Genomic DNA, 19,849 nt, shown 5'->3' with positions numbered 1-19,849 from the left:
GAAACTGCCCTAAATTCCCACCCTTAAACTATGGAAGATGGTTTGGCACATGGAAGATGAATCAGGCAAGGTGACACAGATTGCGTCAGCCTTGAATCTGCTGATTTTGAAAGGGAGGGATAATGCTGCTCAAATCCACCGAGCCTCAAAGAGGTTTCCATGGAATCTGAAAGAGGAGGATGCTACTTGAGCTAAAAAACACCTCTGATCTCCTCCCCTGCACCAAAAATTCCCCCACGTTTATGGGCTCACTATGCTTTTCCAGCCTCATGAGATTTTTTGTTAGCGTGATCTGGCCAAGGATGCTGAGATGGCTGGCTGCTCTTTAGGGTGCAGCAAGGAATGGGATTTCAAAGCAGGAAGCCCTGTAGAACTGTCAGTTTAATTTTATGATTTGTTAGTTCCTGCCAAGCTCGCTACAGTTCTGCCACTGGATTATATCACTGTTATTAGTCATCAGCTAACTTACTAGTCATTCAGTTTTGTCATTTCACACACCGAAACCTCACCCATTTCCGTCTCAGATTTTGGGCTGAGGAGAGGCTGTGTCACACTCTGTGCCTCCTCCCACATTAAGCAATATTTAGATAGAAAGTCAGAGCTGCAAACATACAGTCAAAAACAATTTCTCTGAAAATCCTAGGCAGATGGAAATTGGGAGATGTAGGTAGAATGTAATGTACTGGAGCAGAACAAATGGAGGAACATAAGAAACATGAGCAAAAACCATCTGGTCAATTATGTATATATATAGGGTAATTCTATAGGGAATATTTTAGAACTGGCACACACGTTTCCTAAGGAACAGCAGACACATTATTAAGCTATTTTAAGACATACCATTAAAACTTTGTTTTAATAATGACTGTTGACTAATGCACGATGGGCAACATAGTGACACAGAACATGGTCCTCTGTTAAACTTCACATTCAGCTTTTCAGACCAGATCCTCAGTTTTGACCTTGAGATGACAGGCATAGCTCAGAAGACCATTCTGGTAACCGGTGATTGCCAGAGGATAGGGAAAACCTGACCACATCCTGTTTTATCTCCACCCATGCACCTTGTACCAAAGGCTGGGAGTGGGTTGCGTAGGAAACGCTACGCTGACTCTATGCCTCTGAAGGATTCTCCAGCACAGTAGGAAGCATGAAAAGCAACCATGAAAGCAACACAACACAGCTTTAGCAGGACCAAGGATCTGGCCCTTTCAATTTTGGAATGTTTGAAGCTGAACATAAATATTTGAATGAACGTTGCTGTCTCTCACACTGCGGAAGATGCAGCACAGTTTTACTATCGTGCATGTTGTTATTTAGGTTTTCTTTGGTCTGAGAATGGAATTTGGTGTGAAATATAATGAAAGTAACTAAATTGTCCCTCAGTCTGCAGTCCTTGTTTGTATGCGAGGATGAGTTCAAGTGCACATTACATCTTTTTTACACTTTTATTGATCAAAGACAAACTGCATGCATAGAGTGTGTTGTGACTCAGGGAAATTTCTCAAACGGATGTCAAAAAGAAACAACAAAAAAATCATCCACCTAGTACACTAGATATTGTGACTAAGAAGCATAACCAATTATGCTAAGATAGCAAAGGAACCCAATGGATTTAAAATGAACAACTGCTACAGCGCTGACTTAAAAGCATAAAAGGTTCGCATTCAAGCAACAAGTGTCAAGCTTAGTGTTAAGCTTAATATTCTAACTGAACTTGTTGAGTAGATTTTGGTTTTTGGGTCTCTTTTGACCAGTTTCTTCCCAAGGACTGAAAAAGACACTGATTTTGTGAACTCTTGTAAGTGAAAGAAATTACTAACTTTAAATAAGCTAGATTCTCAGCTAATTTAAAACTGGGACAGCTCAGCTGAAGTTAATGGAGCTATGCAGATATACAACAGCTGAAGAGCTGACATACCTCTCTAGTCCTAATGGAAAGCCATTAGCAAAGGACAATTAAGCTTAAAAACATCAGAGTAAGTCTCAAAATTCTATTGTAACTTTTTAAAAACTCAAATTCTGATAGTTTCTGTGCTGGAAATGGTCCACACAAGAAGTTCACACTGAATGGACTGTAGACTTGATATCTTACAGGTTTTATTTTTGAGAAAAAACACAAAACAAAACTTTGCAGCAAATATATAATGTATCTCATTTTGTTACAAAGTGCTAATATCCTACTGAGGAACTGGTTATTCCATGATTTTTAGGCTGCTTATGGAATGATCGCGTATATTTTTTGTATTCAAACTCTGCTTTTTCCACTTGAAAAATAATTCTGTTTTGAAAGGATTAGTTGCATATTAAAGAAATGGAAAAATAGTGGGAAAATGGGTCAATGATGTAGAGTGACAAAGGGACGTGTCTCTCTGAACTGACAGAATGTAAATATAATGCCATGCACCTGGCAAACACAAGGCAGGTGAGAACTGGGTTTCAGAAGAGGTCTTATGCACTTGGAGCCAGTTTAAAATCTCTTGCGAAGAAGTTGTTTTGTGGGTAGGAACAAAATGAAAGCAGACAAAAAGAAAGAATCTGAGTAATGAAGCAAAGATAATCATGTTTTAGAGTTACTGTGTAATCAAAAAAGGATGGTGATTTAAAATTCCCTAGTGTGACAGACTCAGAATATTAGGTGGAGGATTTAGAGCTCTCCTCATAAGAAGACATACCCTTGGCATTTCTCTTTCATTATAACAAGCCCTTCCTTTTTGTCCATGTGATCTCTTCATCCCTGTAACATTGCCTGCATCTGTTCAAATCCTGGCATGTCTTTGTAGGGAGCCTAGAGTTTTCAGACATAGGAGACGAAGGACAGCTCACATGTTCTGCTCCCTTGTGTAAAGGAGGACAGAATAAGTATTAAAGAAAAGAGTGAGGAATTCTCTCCCATTGTTTTTGACTCTCTTATATGCAGTCAGTTCTGCTGTCACAGGTATAAAGGACTTCCACTAGTTTCAATAGGCATGCACCTGCTGTGGCCAGGAAAGCACATGTGCATTCACAAAACCCCACCTTCAGCCACAGTTCCCTAAGTATTATCTTCTATATACTATCCAGAGAGGGCACAAACTTGCATTCTTTGCACACCAAAAACATCCCAGTGAAGTCAATGGAAGTTTCAGGTCCATGAAGAGTGGAGGATTGGACCCCAAGAATCTACATTTTCAAGCATATGGGGGTGGGGGGGGGGGAGAAGAGGAAACTGTGGACTGAATACAATCCAAGTTCAAATGGGGCCCAACCTGGTTGTGGCCTGGAGATGCTACCACAATATAAACCCTAAGCAATAATCATCACCAGTATTACATTTTAAAATAAGGATATATTTTTAAAAAATAAATCCTCTGCTGTCCTAGGACTACGGATGAAGTAAGGGTTTTGTTACGTAAAGATGATTTCAGTTAATTGTCTGTGGGCTGTAGATGAAATGTGCAATCAGGTGTGTAAGACGAAATCCGAGAAAGCAGAGATAGACAAAGGGCCTGATTCTTCACTGTGCTCCTCCAGTTTTACACAGGTGTATTTCCATTGAAATCAATGGTGCTTTGCCAGCATTAGCACACAGTAAGAGCCAGATCCAAAGGCTGTTGAGATCTGTAGGGGTCATTCCACCGATTTCAGTGGTGCTAGCAAGCTCAGCATGTCAAAACAAGCAGTCTAAACTATGCTGGTTTGGGCATATTTTCTGCGTAAGAACAACAACTATTTAAAATAACACCACTCCCAGCCAACACATTTTTGATTGACTACTGGAGTAGTTACATTGTTGGTTTTAAAGAAAACAGAAATTATAGCGTGCAGTTTGGACAATCTAGTTCAGTTTATGTTTCTGAATAACTTGTTTTTTCAGGAGGCGAACAAGATTTTTCAGTTTAAAAAAAACAAATCTGAATCTTAGTAAAATTCCTTCACTGCCAGACTAATAAATTAGTGCGTGAGTCACATTAAGGTAAACAAGCACAGGTGAAATATCAAAAAAAGCTCAACTTCCTTAAAGTATTTATTTGCATCCATTAATTTAAAATGGGAAATTATTTACAAGTACATATTGGATAGCTAAAATAGAGTGAATATAAAGTAATCTATTTGAAAGGTTGTTTTCAAATATTTTATACAGTTTCATGATCACAGTTAATGTACTTTAGACACATGAATTAACATGTGCATTTTAAAAAATATCAAATTAGGTATAAGTTTTGAGGAAAGGTATTTTATAAATGTGATTATTAATCTACGAAGGCAAGAGTGCTATTAGACCACTGAATGGAAATAATTACTACAAAGTATGTTTACATCAAATTTTAGAGCAAATAAAGACAAATTATGGACCAGAAGTCAATGGAATTATGTGTGAGAATAAAGGTTGAAGGATCAGGCCCTATGAAAACAGACAATAGAAATTCAGTCATGTTTTAGCTCTTGATAGACTGAACGACCTGATGGCCAAAGCAAACTCTGTTTAGGGGTAGGATTTTCTAATGTGGCTAAGTGAGTAACTCAATGGGGTTTGTATTCCTTATTCACTTTAGATACTTTGAAAAATCTCATCCTACCATATGATATGCACGGGAAAGATTGAAAACTACAAAAATAAAAGTTCATAAGACAGTGTGAGAAACCTCAGGCTGTCTTACAGTTGAACTCCCGAGTGTAAAATACTTAGTTCATAGAGAAAAAGTTGCAGGTCACTGCTCTGCATTACATACATTTCTTTGGTCACTTTCAAAGTTCCAGCCACTGGTGTGAAGATGATTTCGGGGGGTTGGAGGGGGAGGGAGACTGTTTTACTTCTGTGAGTAAAAAGGGTAGGATTAGAGTGTTATTTGAGGAGGCACGTTTAGCCAAGTAATTTCTATTACAGATTGTGAAGTAACATCTTTTTCCACTGAAGCATATGGAGAGTTTCTACATGGTACTTGATAACACAATCAGAATCCAGTAATTAGAAAATAATTATCTGGAAAATCTTAATGAATGTTAAACTGTTAGTATTTGTTTAAAGTCTAATGTGAATTAAGGCTCCAGTTCACAGAAACATCGACAATCAGGACAGCACACAAACACATGCTTAACATTTAAGCACGTGCTGAAGAGTTTAGTAAGCTTGAATTTACATACTTTGTTGAATTAGGGCATAGAATTGGCTCTCTCTGGATCGCTGCCTTAATGAGCTGCAAACAAGTTTAAGGTACAGTGTCCCCCCTCTACAATCTTCTTCAAAGAGGTAAATTTAATTATTAGAAAATTTGCAAGACTAACTTGGTATTTAATTGAGAAGTGTAAACCTCACTGTGACTTTTTATTGGGGAATTGAGGGGAAAAGGCAAACTTCTCTGCCACAGCCTAAATGCATTAATATACAGCTCTGTATGTCCTGAAATGACTTAATATTCTGACAGTTGTAGATGACTCTTTTACATATGTACAAGGTAAAGAGAATTAATGCTGGAAATATTACAAAATGTGACAAAGGTATCTAGAAACTCTACAATCTAACAAGCACAGGAGAGACTGCCTAATGGATAAAACATGGTTTATGACATATGAGTTGCACAATTATGTTTTCAGTTGAAAGCATGATATAGTGAATGTAACCCACTAAGTATTAAATGCAGCTTTTGGATTACTGCATTTCCTTTGGGAATATCTGAAGTTAATCACCTGATGAGCTCTACATTTTCTGTTGTCACAAAAACCATCTTATTGAACCAATACGAGCTAAATGACAATGTCTGACAATCTATATGACTATGACAAGTCAAAAGCATAACAGCAATATAAACAGTACAGCTTTCACTGTATATTTTGTGTCACACTGTTCCCTTTGTATAAATATTGTTCTTGGAAATTAAAACATACCATGATATAAAAATGGCATTGATGGCTGAACAGATTACATTCCATTTAAAATGAAAATGGAAAGCAAATGGAAGTCAAAGAAAATAGCCTTTTAGTAGAGGAAACCCTAATAAAATTAGCATTCATCTGGGGAGGTGCAGCCAACAATCACTGTACACAAGAGCATCATGCAAACCCAATGAATTATTTATCATCCTATTTTTTTCTTTTACAGAATGTAAAGCCTTTTACCTCTCCTTTGTTGCCATAATTTCACCATGCTGAGAAAAGGCTGTCTTTTCTTTGACACCCTCTTAACTGTCTCAGGTTTATGGCTTCAGAGCATATTCCAATATTTGTCCAGTAGCTAAATATGCAGCACATTTTAGAACTGGTTCACATTAATGCCTCATACTAAAAGATGCCCCCTTTATCATTAGAGATGTCATCCAGATTAATGTATGTCCTTCTTCTGGGGCAAGTTACAACTCTCCTGGGTTTCGACATGGATGCAAAGTGGCAATACAGAGTCAAAGACTGCACTGTGTCTACCAGTTTCATGCTACATAGACAGAATGTCACTCAATTAAATAAGGCGGGAAATGACAAAAGAGTTGAAATTTAAATACCAGCTCATAGGGTTCTGCTTCCTTTCCCAACCCAATGTTTATTTTCTATTTCAAAACTCATGCACTGGCACTATAAACTGGGAATTGAAACTAACAACAAATCCTTTGCTCATGACTTTGGGACACTGAATTAGTATAAAAGAGCATTCAAGCATCTTAAATAAATATATTCAATGTCTGGAATTACAGCACATTCAAGGGATAAATACTGCCATAATTACAACAGCATGATTTAATCTCCATACCATTTTTGACCAATTTTGGTCTAATCTGGACTATAAGACAACGTGGGGATCAGAACCTGCATCTTAAATGCTCTGCAGAACATTCTTCCTGTATTCATTTACAGTACTGAAACAATTATAAAAACATTACAGTATTTTTCTCCCAGTTGCTTATGTCTGTAGCTTTAGCTACTATAATACACTTTGTATACCTCAAAACTACACATAAAATATCAAAGATCACCAAATAAATAAAAGCAAAAGAAAATTGGAACAGTACTGCATTTTACACTTGAGACAAGATTCCTCACTCCCATCAAGAATTCAGAGAGGACTGGGATAATTGCTTTTTGTTTTTTAAAAGAAAGATTTATACATAGGTTCAGATCCAGAAATTAAGTTTAAATGCAAAAATATCAACAGGTTTAGCTACGTGAGAATGAGTTCAGTAACGAATGATACAACATAATTAGAATAAACAAAGCAGAAAAGCATCATATTTTGGTTTGCTTGAGATATACATAAGGTGCAACAATTTCTTCTCTAGAAGCATTTGTGGACATATGTCAATGAGTGAAAGTATTTGCTGGTATGCTGAAGTACATACCACAGCAATCCGATTTTCCAAAATGAAAGCAACTGAAAATAATAAAAATTAAAAAACAAAACCAAACCCAATACAGTAAAATGTTGGTCTGAAATTTTCTTGTGCTAACAAATTTTGTTACCTGAAAATACTGCTACCCTCTTCAGTAGATTCAGGGAAAATTCTTGCTACTGAAATCAAGACATCACCCCGAGAACCAACGAAGGCAAGTGCCTAATGAACTATAAAGCTTTGCAGGATTTCTGCTACTCTCAGTGCCTAACTGCTTAAAAATTAAGCATATCTACAAAAAGGTTTTTAAGTATCTGAAAACAGTCATATTCAGTAAATTGACCCAGCCCCAACCCCTCTCTAAGGAAAAGCAGATCAAGTAAGATATTGATTCACATAGAAAAAAGTAATTTTTTTCTTTTAAAAAAGGTACCATTAATATACAGAAATATCTTAAGGAACAATACTGAAATTCAAATTGAAGAATGATGGGATGCTCTGGCAAAAATATATCTACTCTAGTGGGTTCTAGAGAAATAAGTTAGTACCATTGTCAAGGTGAACGGCCTGCACCATACAATATTTGGATTTCAGCTAATTATAATTTATAAAGTGGTCCAAAACGCCAACAGCCACCTCACCGTGACCCAACGGTTTTAAATGTTGACAGTTTTTCTGTTTTGTTAAAATAATTTAGAAAACATTAATAAAGTTTTATTAAAAATATTGCCACATGCTACAATGGCATAATAGGGGGCTCTTTACCAATCTTATTTCTACCTGAAGTTTAGAAAGCCTTTTAACTCTCTTATTACTATTAAAGTTTATTTCCTTTTTCTTCCCTTCTGCCAACATATCTTCCTCCAGCATCTTTGAGGGTGATATTTTACATGCATTTTAATCATATTTTCCAAGCTACCTGCTTTTTATCAATACTTCATCATTTGTTACAACTTGTGTGGTGTGTTGTATAGCATTTCCCAACATTTAAACTGAAGATCTGCACTTATCTACAGCAACAAAAGGCTAAAATCTAGCAACCATTAATAGAGTTACTTTCCATATGGCTATTACATCAAATTAGAATTACAAATCCCTCCCCACCCCAAAAAAACACATCAATTCAGTCAAGTATAAATAAGAATGCCTGATAGAACCATGTAAACTCTCATTATTTAAAGACTTAATTAAAGAGCTTCAAACTCAACCTAATACTATCAAAACTTCAGCCAGTATGAAGAAGACTAATACAAAGTTATTGCTGGGGTCCAATTTGGTAAATCTTTGTGCTATGACGCAAAACGTAGGGAAACATCTTGTGCTATGAAAGAAGTACCCTGTTGAATTTGTAGCTTCAGATTAATTTCTAGTAATCATTTTGCATCTGTTGGTAGGAAACAGCCACCTGGCTTATGAAATATTTTAAGTCAATATAGTGAAGATACAGTCCAAGTGATACACTTGGTGCTGGCTTTTGGGATGTATTTATGAGAGCAGAATACATAAAGAAAACAAAAGCAAGGACAGGAACTGGCAGGTGGATCTCTGCTTGATAGCCTAACTTTAGTCAAACATTATTCTTCAATCCTGGTTTACTTGCATACAACTTACCACTTTACCAACACAAACTATAACTGGCTCTTTTTATACAATCTACAAAGCCAATTTAGATTGCGCATAGTAATTACAACAATTCCAGTGTCTGTCAAATGTAAAAGGTATGTATATCAGTGTGCATGTATACTGAAGTCATGTCTTCAAGGTTTTTAGAATAGTGAAATAATACTAAGGTCACTTCTGAACAATGTATCTGTAGTAATTTTTTTTGTTTACATGACCATTTCACTCAGTCATTTAGACCTCCGTGCAGAATAAAGGGACCCTCCAATGCATGAAAGACCAGTCCATAATCTGCAGTATTGTTCTTTCCCATATGCCACTCCTTTTTCTAATGCAAATCATTCTGGTTATTCAATGCTAAATTAAAAAAACGAACAAACAACAAAATCAAACACAGCCTGTCAGAATTTTTGCCCAGTAAACTCTACCACTGTGGTGGCATATATAAAAGTGCAGAACATCTGGACCACATGGTTGAGCAAACACCGCTAACAATGGTACATCTGTCCATGCTGCCTTGAGTTCTCCAGAACAGGTTTTTAAATTCATTCTACAATATAAATGTAGGCATAACCTATTATATAAACCATCTTAGAACTTAAATCTTCATGTACAAAAATGACTAAGAATATCTAATAACTAGTGCAGTGCGTCAGTGTTTTTTTTTGTTTTTTTTTTTGTATTTTTGTTTAGAATAACTAGGTATTATATGAAACTAGTTTCCATACCCTCTGGTTGATAGAAGAGATGCTGTGTGAGCTACTGTAAAGGCAGCCTTTTTCACACAAACCACCTGTTTACTGTTTAAAAGCCTTCAATAGAAAGCAAGCTCCAGGATCATTCCATTTCTTTTCATTATTAGACAAATAACACCACCTTCCTAGATTCTGGGTTCCAATTGGAGGACTTGGCCCAAGTTGCTAACTTCTGGCTTCAAGTGAAATCTGGGCCACTCACAGCAATAAGCACTTGTTTGCAAGTCTATATTTTCCATCATATGGACTGACTAGCTTCCCTTGGTAAAGACAAGGCTAGGATATTAGGTAAAGCACAATGTTTTACAATAAGGTGGAGCTTCACTGGTCGGCGCAGGAAATAAGCACCGGAGCCTGAGACATTTCTTTTGGCTGACCGTCACGTGGGAGAGGCGCTGCCCTCTGACTTCTACAAAAAAACAGAGAAAAACATCCATAATTATATGCAAAATGGTAGATTTTTGAGACTAGAAAGGATGAAACGCGTAGATGAAGTCATTTAATTGTCTTATTCTACAGAAATATAAACTGCTGTTGCTGTTGCACTAATACATTAGTTGTCTGTGGCATGCTACAAGGAAATAGTCACGGAAAATGTCCTATGAAGCCAATGTAAAACAAATTTGAAGTCTTGACGGCATCTGAGTAGGCCACAGAAGCACAACAGAAAATACAGAGCTAAACAATAAATTACAAGCACACAAGGGCAGCCGTATATTGTGACACAGCTGGAGACCTGAGAAACAAAAGAATATTGCTTACTCGTGGAAGAGACGTAAACACACAAGGAGCACATGCTGAATATAAACACCTATGGATCTGAGTTAAAGCAATATGGTGAAATACTGCTCTCATCCCATTTACACTTACTGCAATTCAGGAAGCAGTAAACAGCGCACTCAATGACTTGCGAGTGGCAAAGTATTTAGGTTCCTCTAGAATCTGCTGCCAACTTTTCATGACCAACTCCAGCAAAACCTCCATGTTGTTGTTATATTTACGTTAGTTTGTACATGATACCTCTGTACAGGACTTCGTAAAGACGAACTCCAAAAGAAGTCCATGTTCACCAGTATTATGTGCTGGCATTTAACATAAATTGTGGAAGCAGATGGACTTTGGAGATTTCATTTGTGGTTCATCTTTTAAATTTGCACAGACAGCCCACCTCTGCATTTTAACTACAAAAATAGTGACGACTTGTGAGGTTAATGTAACATATCAAATATACAGCAACAAGAGCTTTGGGCCCGTGTGACCAAGTGCAACCCTGTATACACATTGGGTAATAATCTTTGCACAAAATATGCCCTGTGAGGTACAATTAGAAAACTAGTAACTCACTGGTCAATACTATCATGGTGACATGTGTGTAGCAACATTATATGTAGTTACGAGTTCCCCCATATGAGGTTGGCAGCACATGTTCAAACCCACATAGCCCTGATGAGGCAGCAGGTCTAACTTACACTAAGGAGCATGTGTTTACCTCAAGTGACTATAAGTAGTAAACAGGGTCCCTGAGACAGCAAGAGGAAGACAAGGCAAATCTACATGTAATCATATACAGGAGAGAAGAAAAGAGCACGGGAGCACCTTCACCCCCAGACTCCTGTCGCCTTCTTTACTGTCTGGATAGGGCTTTGCTTTGAGAGGAAATCCTCAGAAGAACCCACTTCAAAGGGAGACTGGACTATAAAAATGAGGTGCAAAACCACACCAGGGAATCTCACTCTCTCTCTCATTCACCTAAGACAAAGGATACTCCTGGGGGAATTCTGTGCCACTGCGTGCGCGAGGGTGACCAGATGTCACGATTTTATAGGGACAGTCCTGATTTTTGGGTCTTTTTCTTATATAGGCTCCTATTACCCCCTTCCCCCCAACCCCGATCCCGATTTTTCGCTCTTGCTGTCTGGTTACCCTAGCATGCACACATAATTCAAGTGCGGTGCATAATTTTTTTCCCCTACAGAAAATAACTTCTATGTGGAAAGTTGGTGCAGTTCTGCCTTTTTCCCCACAAGAGGGCACTGTGGTGTTAGAACAGAGCAGCCGCTCCCAGACAGCCCCAGCTACCATAGGGAAGAGAAAGGCTGCAGTGCCTTCTTCACAGCACTTCTCAGTCCTGGTCAGGAGACACGGGATCTGGGGAGAGAGACAGCATGGGGCATATGAGGCTGCGGGGGGGGGGGGGGTGTCACAAACAGGAGTTCATAAGGGCTAGTGGGGGAGGACAGACTAGGGGCTGAATGGGAGTGGAGGCACAGGACCATGGGGGAAGGAAGTGCAGGGCCTCATGGAGGAAGTGAGGTGACTGAGTGGGTGCACAGAGACACATGGGGGAAGAGGGCCGCTATGTGGTGGCATAGAGACACAGGACAGGGGGAGGAGGTGCAGGAACACATGGGAATAAGGGGTGCAATGACACACGGGGGTGCAGGACACATAGGGATGAGGCAGATGTGCCTGACTGAATGGGAGAGGCAAGAGGTCAGCCAGGGTATGCATGGGGGAAGCTCCCTAAGAATCCCTCCCCGTGTCCCCTCTCCCAAAACCCTGTTCCATACATATCCAGCAACCCTCCAAGTTCACACCCAGGCTCCTTCCCACCAATTACTTCCCTCTCCCTCAGCTCCTCTCTTACCCCTGTCTCCCCCAAGCCTTTGCACTGCTTCTGAGGGGTTCGGAAAATAGGTTTCTGTATTGTAGTTTAAATGAATTATTACTCAGAGTTCTGTATTAATATGTCTAGTAAGGAACCTGTCAAAAAAAATCCCGAATCTTTTTGTTGTCTGTATTGTTACAGCCATACTTCCTGACAGCTATTTTTAATAAATTGCCAAAATAATTGAAACTGGTGTGATTATATTGTGTTATTTTGACAAATAAAATATGCAGATTTTTTCAAAATTTAAAATATTCTGTGCAGAATTTTTAATATTTTGGTGCACCATTCTCCCCGGAGTAAAAGGAACCATCCTGATGTACTTTGGGAGAGGTTCTGACCAGAGAATTTGGTCAACTCTGTTGCAGGGAACACGTGGTAAGAATTTTACCTTGAACCAAGTCTAACCTGTTAAGTTTTAGTTAACTAGAAAGCATTTTATCTTTATTTCTCGTCATCATTTCTGACTTTAACACCTTATAACTGTATTCACTTCAAATGTCTCTTTATCGATAAATTTGTTTCATTTTTTAATCAAAACTAATCCAGTGTTGTGTTTAAACTGAATTGTCTGGTAATGCCAGAAAAGTAGAAAACTGTTGTACATTGACCCTAGGGTGACCAGACAGCAAATGTGAAAAATCAGAGGCCCAGGTTGGGAGCTATACCAGCAAAGCATTGGGAGGAAGCCAAGGTTGCAGGGCAGGTGGTGACACAGACCCTCATTGGTCTTGATTGCACCCCAGACTATGACAGCATCATTCTCCTTTTAAGTTACTTTACGCCACTCTGGGAGTGTTTAGGTGCCTTAAAGTGGGTGTAGGTGCAGATGTGTTTTGTGCCCATTCTAAGGCACCTTAACATTGCCAGCATAAAGGACTATTGTATTTGTATTTAGTAATGACATATGCTAGGTAAAGGAAGGTTACTGATCTTGTAACAACTGGAGTTCTTCAATATGTGAGGTCCCTATGGGTATTCACTGTGGGTGCGCAGTGTGACTGCTATTTGCACTTCCTGATATGACTGTCCCTTGAGGAGCCAGATGTCTAAATAGGGTAATACATGATAGCATTAATGGCAAAGATGTGCTGCCACTACAGACTTGACCTTTGTAAAAACCCGCAGGGCTGTTGAAAGAACAAAGTGGAGCACCTTGTATTGGAAATGGTCTCATCCCACCATAGATCTCCGGTGCGCTGGGTGGACAGCGTGTCTTAAATCAAAAACTGCAAACCAGTCACCTACATTCAGAGAGGGAATTATAACAGCCAGGGTAATCAGCCTGCATCCTGAGTGGTGGATGAAGACATTCAACTGCCTGAGGTTCAGGATGGGTCCACCCCTTCTTCTGGGCACTGGGAAGTATTTGGAATAAAAGCCCTTCCCCTGCGTTGAGGAGCTACTGGCTCTATAGCTGGTAGGTGGATTAGGGAGTCTACCTCCTGCCTGAGAAGCCTCTCATGAGAAGAATCCTTGCAGAGGAACAGCGAGGTAAGTTTTGGAAAAGGGGTAGAAAGGAACTCAATTGTGTTGAGGTGTTGTCTAAGACCCATTTGTCCATAGTTAAGTGCTGCCACATTGGAAGAAAACAGGCCAGGTGGCCACCAAAGGGGGTGGGGAAGACTGGTTGTGGGCCCTTGATCGTCCCTCCAAATGACGGCTTGGTAGACAGCTGTGTCTGGAGAAGGAACAGTGGTGCAGTGTGTCTTGCAGACTTTACCATCTCACACTTTCTCAGTGGCTCATAGGACTCCTGGAGATAGAGCAGCTGTGACAGCTTAGAATATTTTCTGTGATATGCCGGAGTGTATATTCCAAAGGAATGCAGGGTGGCACCCGAGTCTTTAAGTGATTAAGTGAAGTGATTCATCAGTTCTTTCAGTGAAAAGGTTGTTGCCTTTGAAGGGGAGATCTACCACTGATGCCCATCCTTTGGGAACCCCAATGCCTGCAACCAAGAAGCCCCTCTAGCAACCATTAAGACCGCCATGGAGTGAGAAGCTCTGTCTGCTGCAATCAGTGAAGCCTGAATGGAGTACTTGGCCTCTAGTTTTCCGTCAACTAGAATAGCTGGAATTGGGGCCTACGTTCCTGGGGTAATTTACTGATGAACTCTGAGAAATTGTTACAGTTAATAAAGTCGTATTTCGACATGGGTTCCTGGTAGTTTGCAACATGGAAGAGTAGAGTGGTTGGAGAAAAGCTTTCTGCCAAAGAGATCTAGTCTCTTGTCATCCTTGCCTGTACCATGGTGAAATGTATTTCACTCCATGACCACTTGGACAAGCAGGGAGTTTTGGGTTTAGCTGTGAGAACAAACATTCTGTGCCCACAGCGGGAACAAAATACTTTTCAACCTTCTTCGGGGTAGGAGCACAAGTGGCTGGTGTAACTTCTAGATGATATTTTTCAAGATTTACAGGTTGGTTCAGAAACGAGAACTAACGCTGGAAACTTCTTCGCCTTCATTTATCCTTTTGATTGAGTTTTCGCTCTCACGAGACCTTTGCTCGAAAAATCAAATGCTTTAATTATATCTTTGCAAGTCAAGAACTTGGACATTGTTACAGCTTCTTGACTGATGTACACCATCTTAAATGTCTGAACCAGATTTCACAGGCTGATATCAATTCCCAAGTTAAGGCACCAGTATTATTGGGAAAGAAGACATTTGATTATTTGCAAGTCACCTAATCTGAGGAATATGACCCTGAGCAAGAGTACAAAATGAGTCACTGTCCAAGCCAGACCCTTGCTTGGTTTCGAGATCCTACTAATGCATTCCCAAAACAGACATAGTTGAAGAGATCTACGGATTTGAAGTGTAGAAAGTGCTCACAGTTATGGCGCAGGAGATGGATCTGGCTTATAAGGAGATGAAACAAAAGATCTTTCCAGTTATCACATGCCTGAAAGACCTAAACACAACAAAATGAGAAAACTTCACTTAAGCATTTCCTTTTTGCAAGTGCAACCTAAACAGCTGGTGATGGAACGGACTCAGTCCAAGCACACGTTGAGAAGAATTTCTGAACAAATTTAGTTTGCATGAAGTAATCAGACATTCATCTGCGCTCAAAAGGGGACTTTAAAATTTGTGGGCTGCTTTAATTAGCAAATACAATCACTGTAACTTCTACAATAGGAGAACAAATCTTTAGCTGGATGAAACTGGTTAAAAAGGTACCTCGACTGGACTGTTTGCTCTCCCTTGCTTGTGAAAGGGACATAGTTGACTCCCTGCAATAATGGAAAAGTGGAGTGCAATTAAATCATGGAAAATTTCCCTTGATTTCAAAACATTTAAAGTAATTATTACTTGCCTGTTTTGTTGCTTCATCATAGGCTGCAGGATTGCTGGTTTAGTTAGCCTGCAACCCTGACACTATTCAGTTAAATTTTTGGAACAGTTTGGTAAATTTTTTAGACTTCACGCCCCCCACCCCACCTCCAATTTGGTACCTCTGGTGTGCCAAATGTCATTCCAAAATCACCTCATTAATAGGGAGTGCCACTTTGGAGGGAACCATTGACGGCAGAACATTTAGGAGCTTGTGTATGGGATCCTGAACCTCTTTCAGTGGGATCTAAAGGGTTTTAGCAATTCTCTGGAGAAGTTCTTGTTACTGCCTGTATGCATCTGGAGGGGTCGGGAAGGGGTCATCCCTTCATCCAGAGATGAAGATGATGTCATCAGTAGATCCAGTGGAGCTAGCTGCTCCAATTCCTCTGGAAAGCATTCTGCTGGTCGTGATCTCTGTTGAGAGCAGAACCCCCTGTGGTCAAAGTCTGGGAGTCAATAGTAGGTGTCCCAAGCACTGCACTATGGCCAATGGGCAGGATCACAGGGGTAGGGGCAAACCCCTTGGGGGGTATCCTTGATTGCTGTCTTCAGGTATGGGTCCATCAGATGTAAGGGTCTCTGGGATGCTTTAGAAATCTTATCTAGGCTGATGCTCAGCATGGGGACTTGTCGGAACTGGAGGTATTAGCTCCTTCTCTTCCTCAGAGTATGAGGCGTCTGACTCAAATGGCAGAGGCATTGATACCATGTGTCTTATGGCAGCTCTCCAAAGGCATACTCTGGTGAGTATGGAGCATTCCCAGCTCTGCTCATGGTCAGGACTGGTGAGTAATGGGTGGGATGTGTAGTGACGCGTCAGATTCGCACCAGGTTCAGCAGGATCAGTGATTCCTGGTCCGTGTAAATTGTTATGTCCTTGAGAAGGGTGTACACCAAGGTATGGCAGGAGGAAAACTGGCCAGAATCGTTGGTATGGGATCTGTCAATGCAGGCTGAGGTATGGTGTCATGAGGTACTGCTAGTGGCAGATGGAGAGTGCTCTTGTATGTCCATATACACTTTCCTGGCTAGTTTTGGGCCACTGAAAGCTCATGTTACTGTCAGTGCTGGCCCGTGTTCCCCATGAGCTTCAGGCACACCCACTCCAGGGCATGGAGTTTCACTTAGTCAAGGAAAGGGGAGATGCCACCCTCTTCCTCAAGGACTTATGGGACAATTTTGTCTTCTTATGTGGGTGTTTCTCTCTACCCTCATTGTGTTTCCTCTGAGAGATATCGTTGGGCCTCCTTGAAGATGCTGGAGGGGCACTGGTGGGAGGTTCTGGTCGATGCGGTGGAGAGCAAGACAATCCCAGATCAGACAAAAGCCTAATGGAGAGCTCCATTAGATGCCTGAACTGCTGGGACTGCTTGCTATGAGGGGGAAAGGATTGGCAGATGTCACATTTTGATGGCAGTAAAGGTAGCTCTCATGCAGGTCACTTACTGTAAGACCCAGTAGGCAAGTCTCGTCTCAGACTATGAGCGATAGAAAGAAACTGATGAGTCAGTCGGTCTGTGCCACCCACAGTTTGCAGCAAGAGGAGGCACAGATATGGAATTTGAACACTGCTATGAAGAATATCTGGTCCTTAGTGTTCAGAGTACATGCACACCCACAGTGAATACCCATAAGAACCAGCACTCAAAAAAGATCTCAAGCTAGAGCCGATCAGAAGAGTTCAGATGAGAACAAGTGGCATTTTCCAGCCAGCTCTAATTTGTTTTCCATAGCCTCTGGGGCTCTGTAAAATTAGTTAGTAACTAAATATAGGCAACCAAACACAACAGGTTAAACACAGTAACCTTCCTGTGATGTTTTTCCTACAACTCCCAGGTATCCACAAAGTACTTTACATACAAAGAAAAGGGCAGCAGCAGATACTCGTAGGACAGCCTGGGGTATAAGTCAGGGCAGAATCTGGCACACCAGATCCAAATCTGTATTTTGTCTTCCATTCTCCAGGTTTGTAAGAGGCATTTGCTTAGTTTCTGTTAGAAACGAGTTCCCAGGCATTGTTTCCACGTGACTGGAAACTGAAAAGCAATTTGTCCAACTACTGCTACATCTACATGTCTGTTATTCAGACCATAGGCAAGGGTGAAAGTGAGCCGGTACGGGCCAGTATGGTATACCGGTAAGAAGCTGTTACTGGCCCGTATGCAGCCCCCAAGCGCCATGGCAGCGCTTTAATGTCCCTGTCCCTTTTGTCTCCCCTGCTGGTGGCCCTTTTAAATTTTTGTCCCGGGCCCTTTTAAATCGCGACTGGAGCCCCGAGAGGCAGGGGCCAGACAGTGCATATCGGCTGGCTGGGGGAGACTGATGCCTCAGCCCTGCCCCTTCCACCCAAGGCTCGGCCCCTGTACTGGTAAGAATTTATTATTACTTTCACCTCTGACCATACGTAACGTGTTACTTGGCCATTGCTATTAGGGGAGAATAAATTGTGAACAAAATAAAAAAAAAAATGCCAACCAGTTGAAGTAGCCCAACATCACTTCAGGAGAGGCACTGCAACAGTGAAAAAGGTGGGCAAGGAACTCTTGGACAAATTAAAGGAATGAATAAGACTGAACCAACTTGTCCTCCTTTTCTCCAGTGTAAATCGAGGCATTACCCTGGAGTCAGAGAAGTTTAATTTACACCACTGTAACTGAGAATAGAATTTGATTCAGCATCTCTCCTGGTCTCTCTCTGGTCTTTTAATATTGCTCTACATGCAAGGAAGCGGAAGTTGTTTCACACTGTTGCTTTTGTTATTAATAGAGTGGTTTTCTGCAGGGCTGGGTGCAAGACCAAGGATATCACTGTGAGAAAACTTTTCTTATGAGAAATGTCTTTTAAAAAGAAAATGACGTCTGCAGAAGATAGTTGATTGCAAAAAGACTTCAAAGACTTATCTGATTTTTGTTCTGTGCACGTGTGATTTTCCAAATCTCCTTGCAATAGTCAAATACACATCGCTGAATATTAAAACCAATTTTATTGACAAGGGGAATATTGGCCTGGCCCATGAGGTTGTCCATACCGTTTATAAAGGTCAGCAGCTGGCAAGACTGTCAACGTCCTGAAATGATTTCTTTGAGTAGATTTCTCATAAGAGTTCCTTGAGCACAGCTGGAAGTGTGTCCCTCAGCCCCATTATGGATAGGCCCATACCAAATTCACGGCCATGAAAAATGGGTCATGGTCCATGAAATCTGGTGTCCTCCTGTGTGCTTTTACCCTATACTATACAGATTTCATGGGGGAGACCAGCTTTTCTCAAATTGGGTGTCCTGCCTGAAAGGGAGTTGCAGGGGCATCACAAGATTATTTTAGGGGTGTCACAGTATTGCCATCCTTACTTCTGGGCTGCCTTCAGAGCTGGGTAGCCAGAGAGCAGCAGCTGTTGGCCAGGTGCCCAGCTCTGAAGGCAGCACCCTGCTAGCAGCAGCACAAAAATAAGCATAGCAATACCATACCATGGCCCCTTTACTTCTGTGCTGCTGCCTTCAGAGCTAGGTGGCCGGAGCGTGGCAGCTGTTGACTAAGGGCCAGCTCTGCAGGCAGCCGCACAGAAGGAACGGTGGCAATACCATACCCTGCCATCCTTATTTCTGCGCTGCTGCTGGTGGCAGCTCTGCCTTCAGAGCTTGGCTCCCGGCCTGCAGTCACTGCTCTTCAGCTGCCCAGCTCTGAAGGCAGCACTGCCACCTGCAGCAGTGCAGAAGTAAAGGCAGCACTAATGCAACCCCCTCAATAATCTTGTGACCCCCCACAACCCGTTTTTGGGTGAGGACCCCTACAATTACAACACTGTGAAATTTCAGATTTAAATAGCTGAAATCAGGAAATTTATAATTTTTAAAATCCTCTGACAGTGAAATTGACCAAAATGGTGAGTGAATTTAGTAGGGCCTTAATTATGGAGGAAGTCACTAACATTCTCGTATAGGCTCAGAATTCCCCACTTGCCTTCGACACCTGGGAAGGACAGAGGGTCCACCTTTTAGACAGTAACCGGTGGCACCAAGAGAACCACAACGTGCCTGTGGCCTTTGACTGAGAGGAGACACTTCTGGCAGAAACCTCAGGCTAAGTCTGACCAGCAGCAGCTAATTTGTTCTTTTGACTCCTGTGGTGTCACTGTGTGGGAAGTGAAGGAAGGTCTCTTTGCCTTCAC

The 19,849-nt window shown here is 40.9% G+C and overlaps 2 protein-coding genes across 8 annotated transcripts in view; both read right to left on the bottom strand.

The window, feature by feature from the left end:
• The window catches only part of HHLA2 (HERV-H LTR-associating 2), a 790,111-nt gene that overhangs the window by 211,009 nt on the left and 559,253 nt on the right, over nt 1-19,849 (bottom strand). The gene's annotated exons all lie outside the window — the stretch shown is intronic.
• The window catches only part of BBX (BBX high mobility group box domain containing), a 221,797-nt gene continuing 204,026 nt past the window's right edge, over nt 2,079-19,849 (bottom strand). For all 6 annotated transcript variants that reach the window (XM_050957572.1, XM_050957583.1, XM_050957590.1 and 3 more), the window contains one exon: nt 2,079-10,079. In XM_050957572.1, coding sequence (XP_050813529.1) covers nt 9,992-10,079 — 88 coding nt within the window. In that variant the 3' untranslated portion in view covers nt 2,079-9,991. The remainder of the gene's footprint in view (nt 10,080-19,849) is intronic.

This window comes from Gopherus flavomarginatus, chromosome 1, assembly GCF_025201925.1.
Source record: "Gopherus flavomarginatus isolate rGopFla2 chromosome 1, rGopFla2.mat.asm, whole genome shotgun sequence".
Classification (NCBI taxonomy): domain Eukaryota; kingdom Metazoa; phylum Chordata; order Testudines; family Testudinidae; genus Gopherus; species Gopherus flavomarginatus.
Note: the sequence above shows the minus strand (reverse complement) of the source record. Positions and strands in the feature narration are given on the sequence as shown.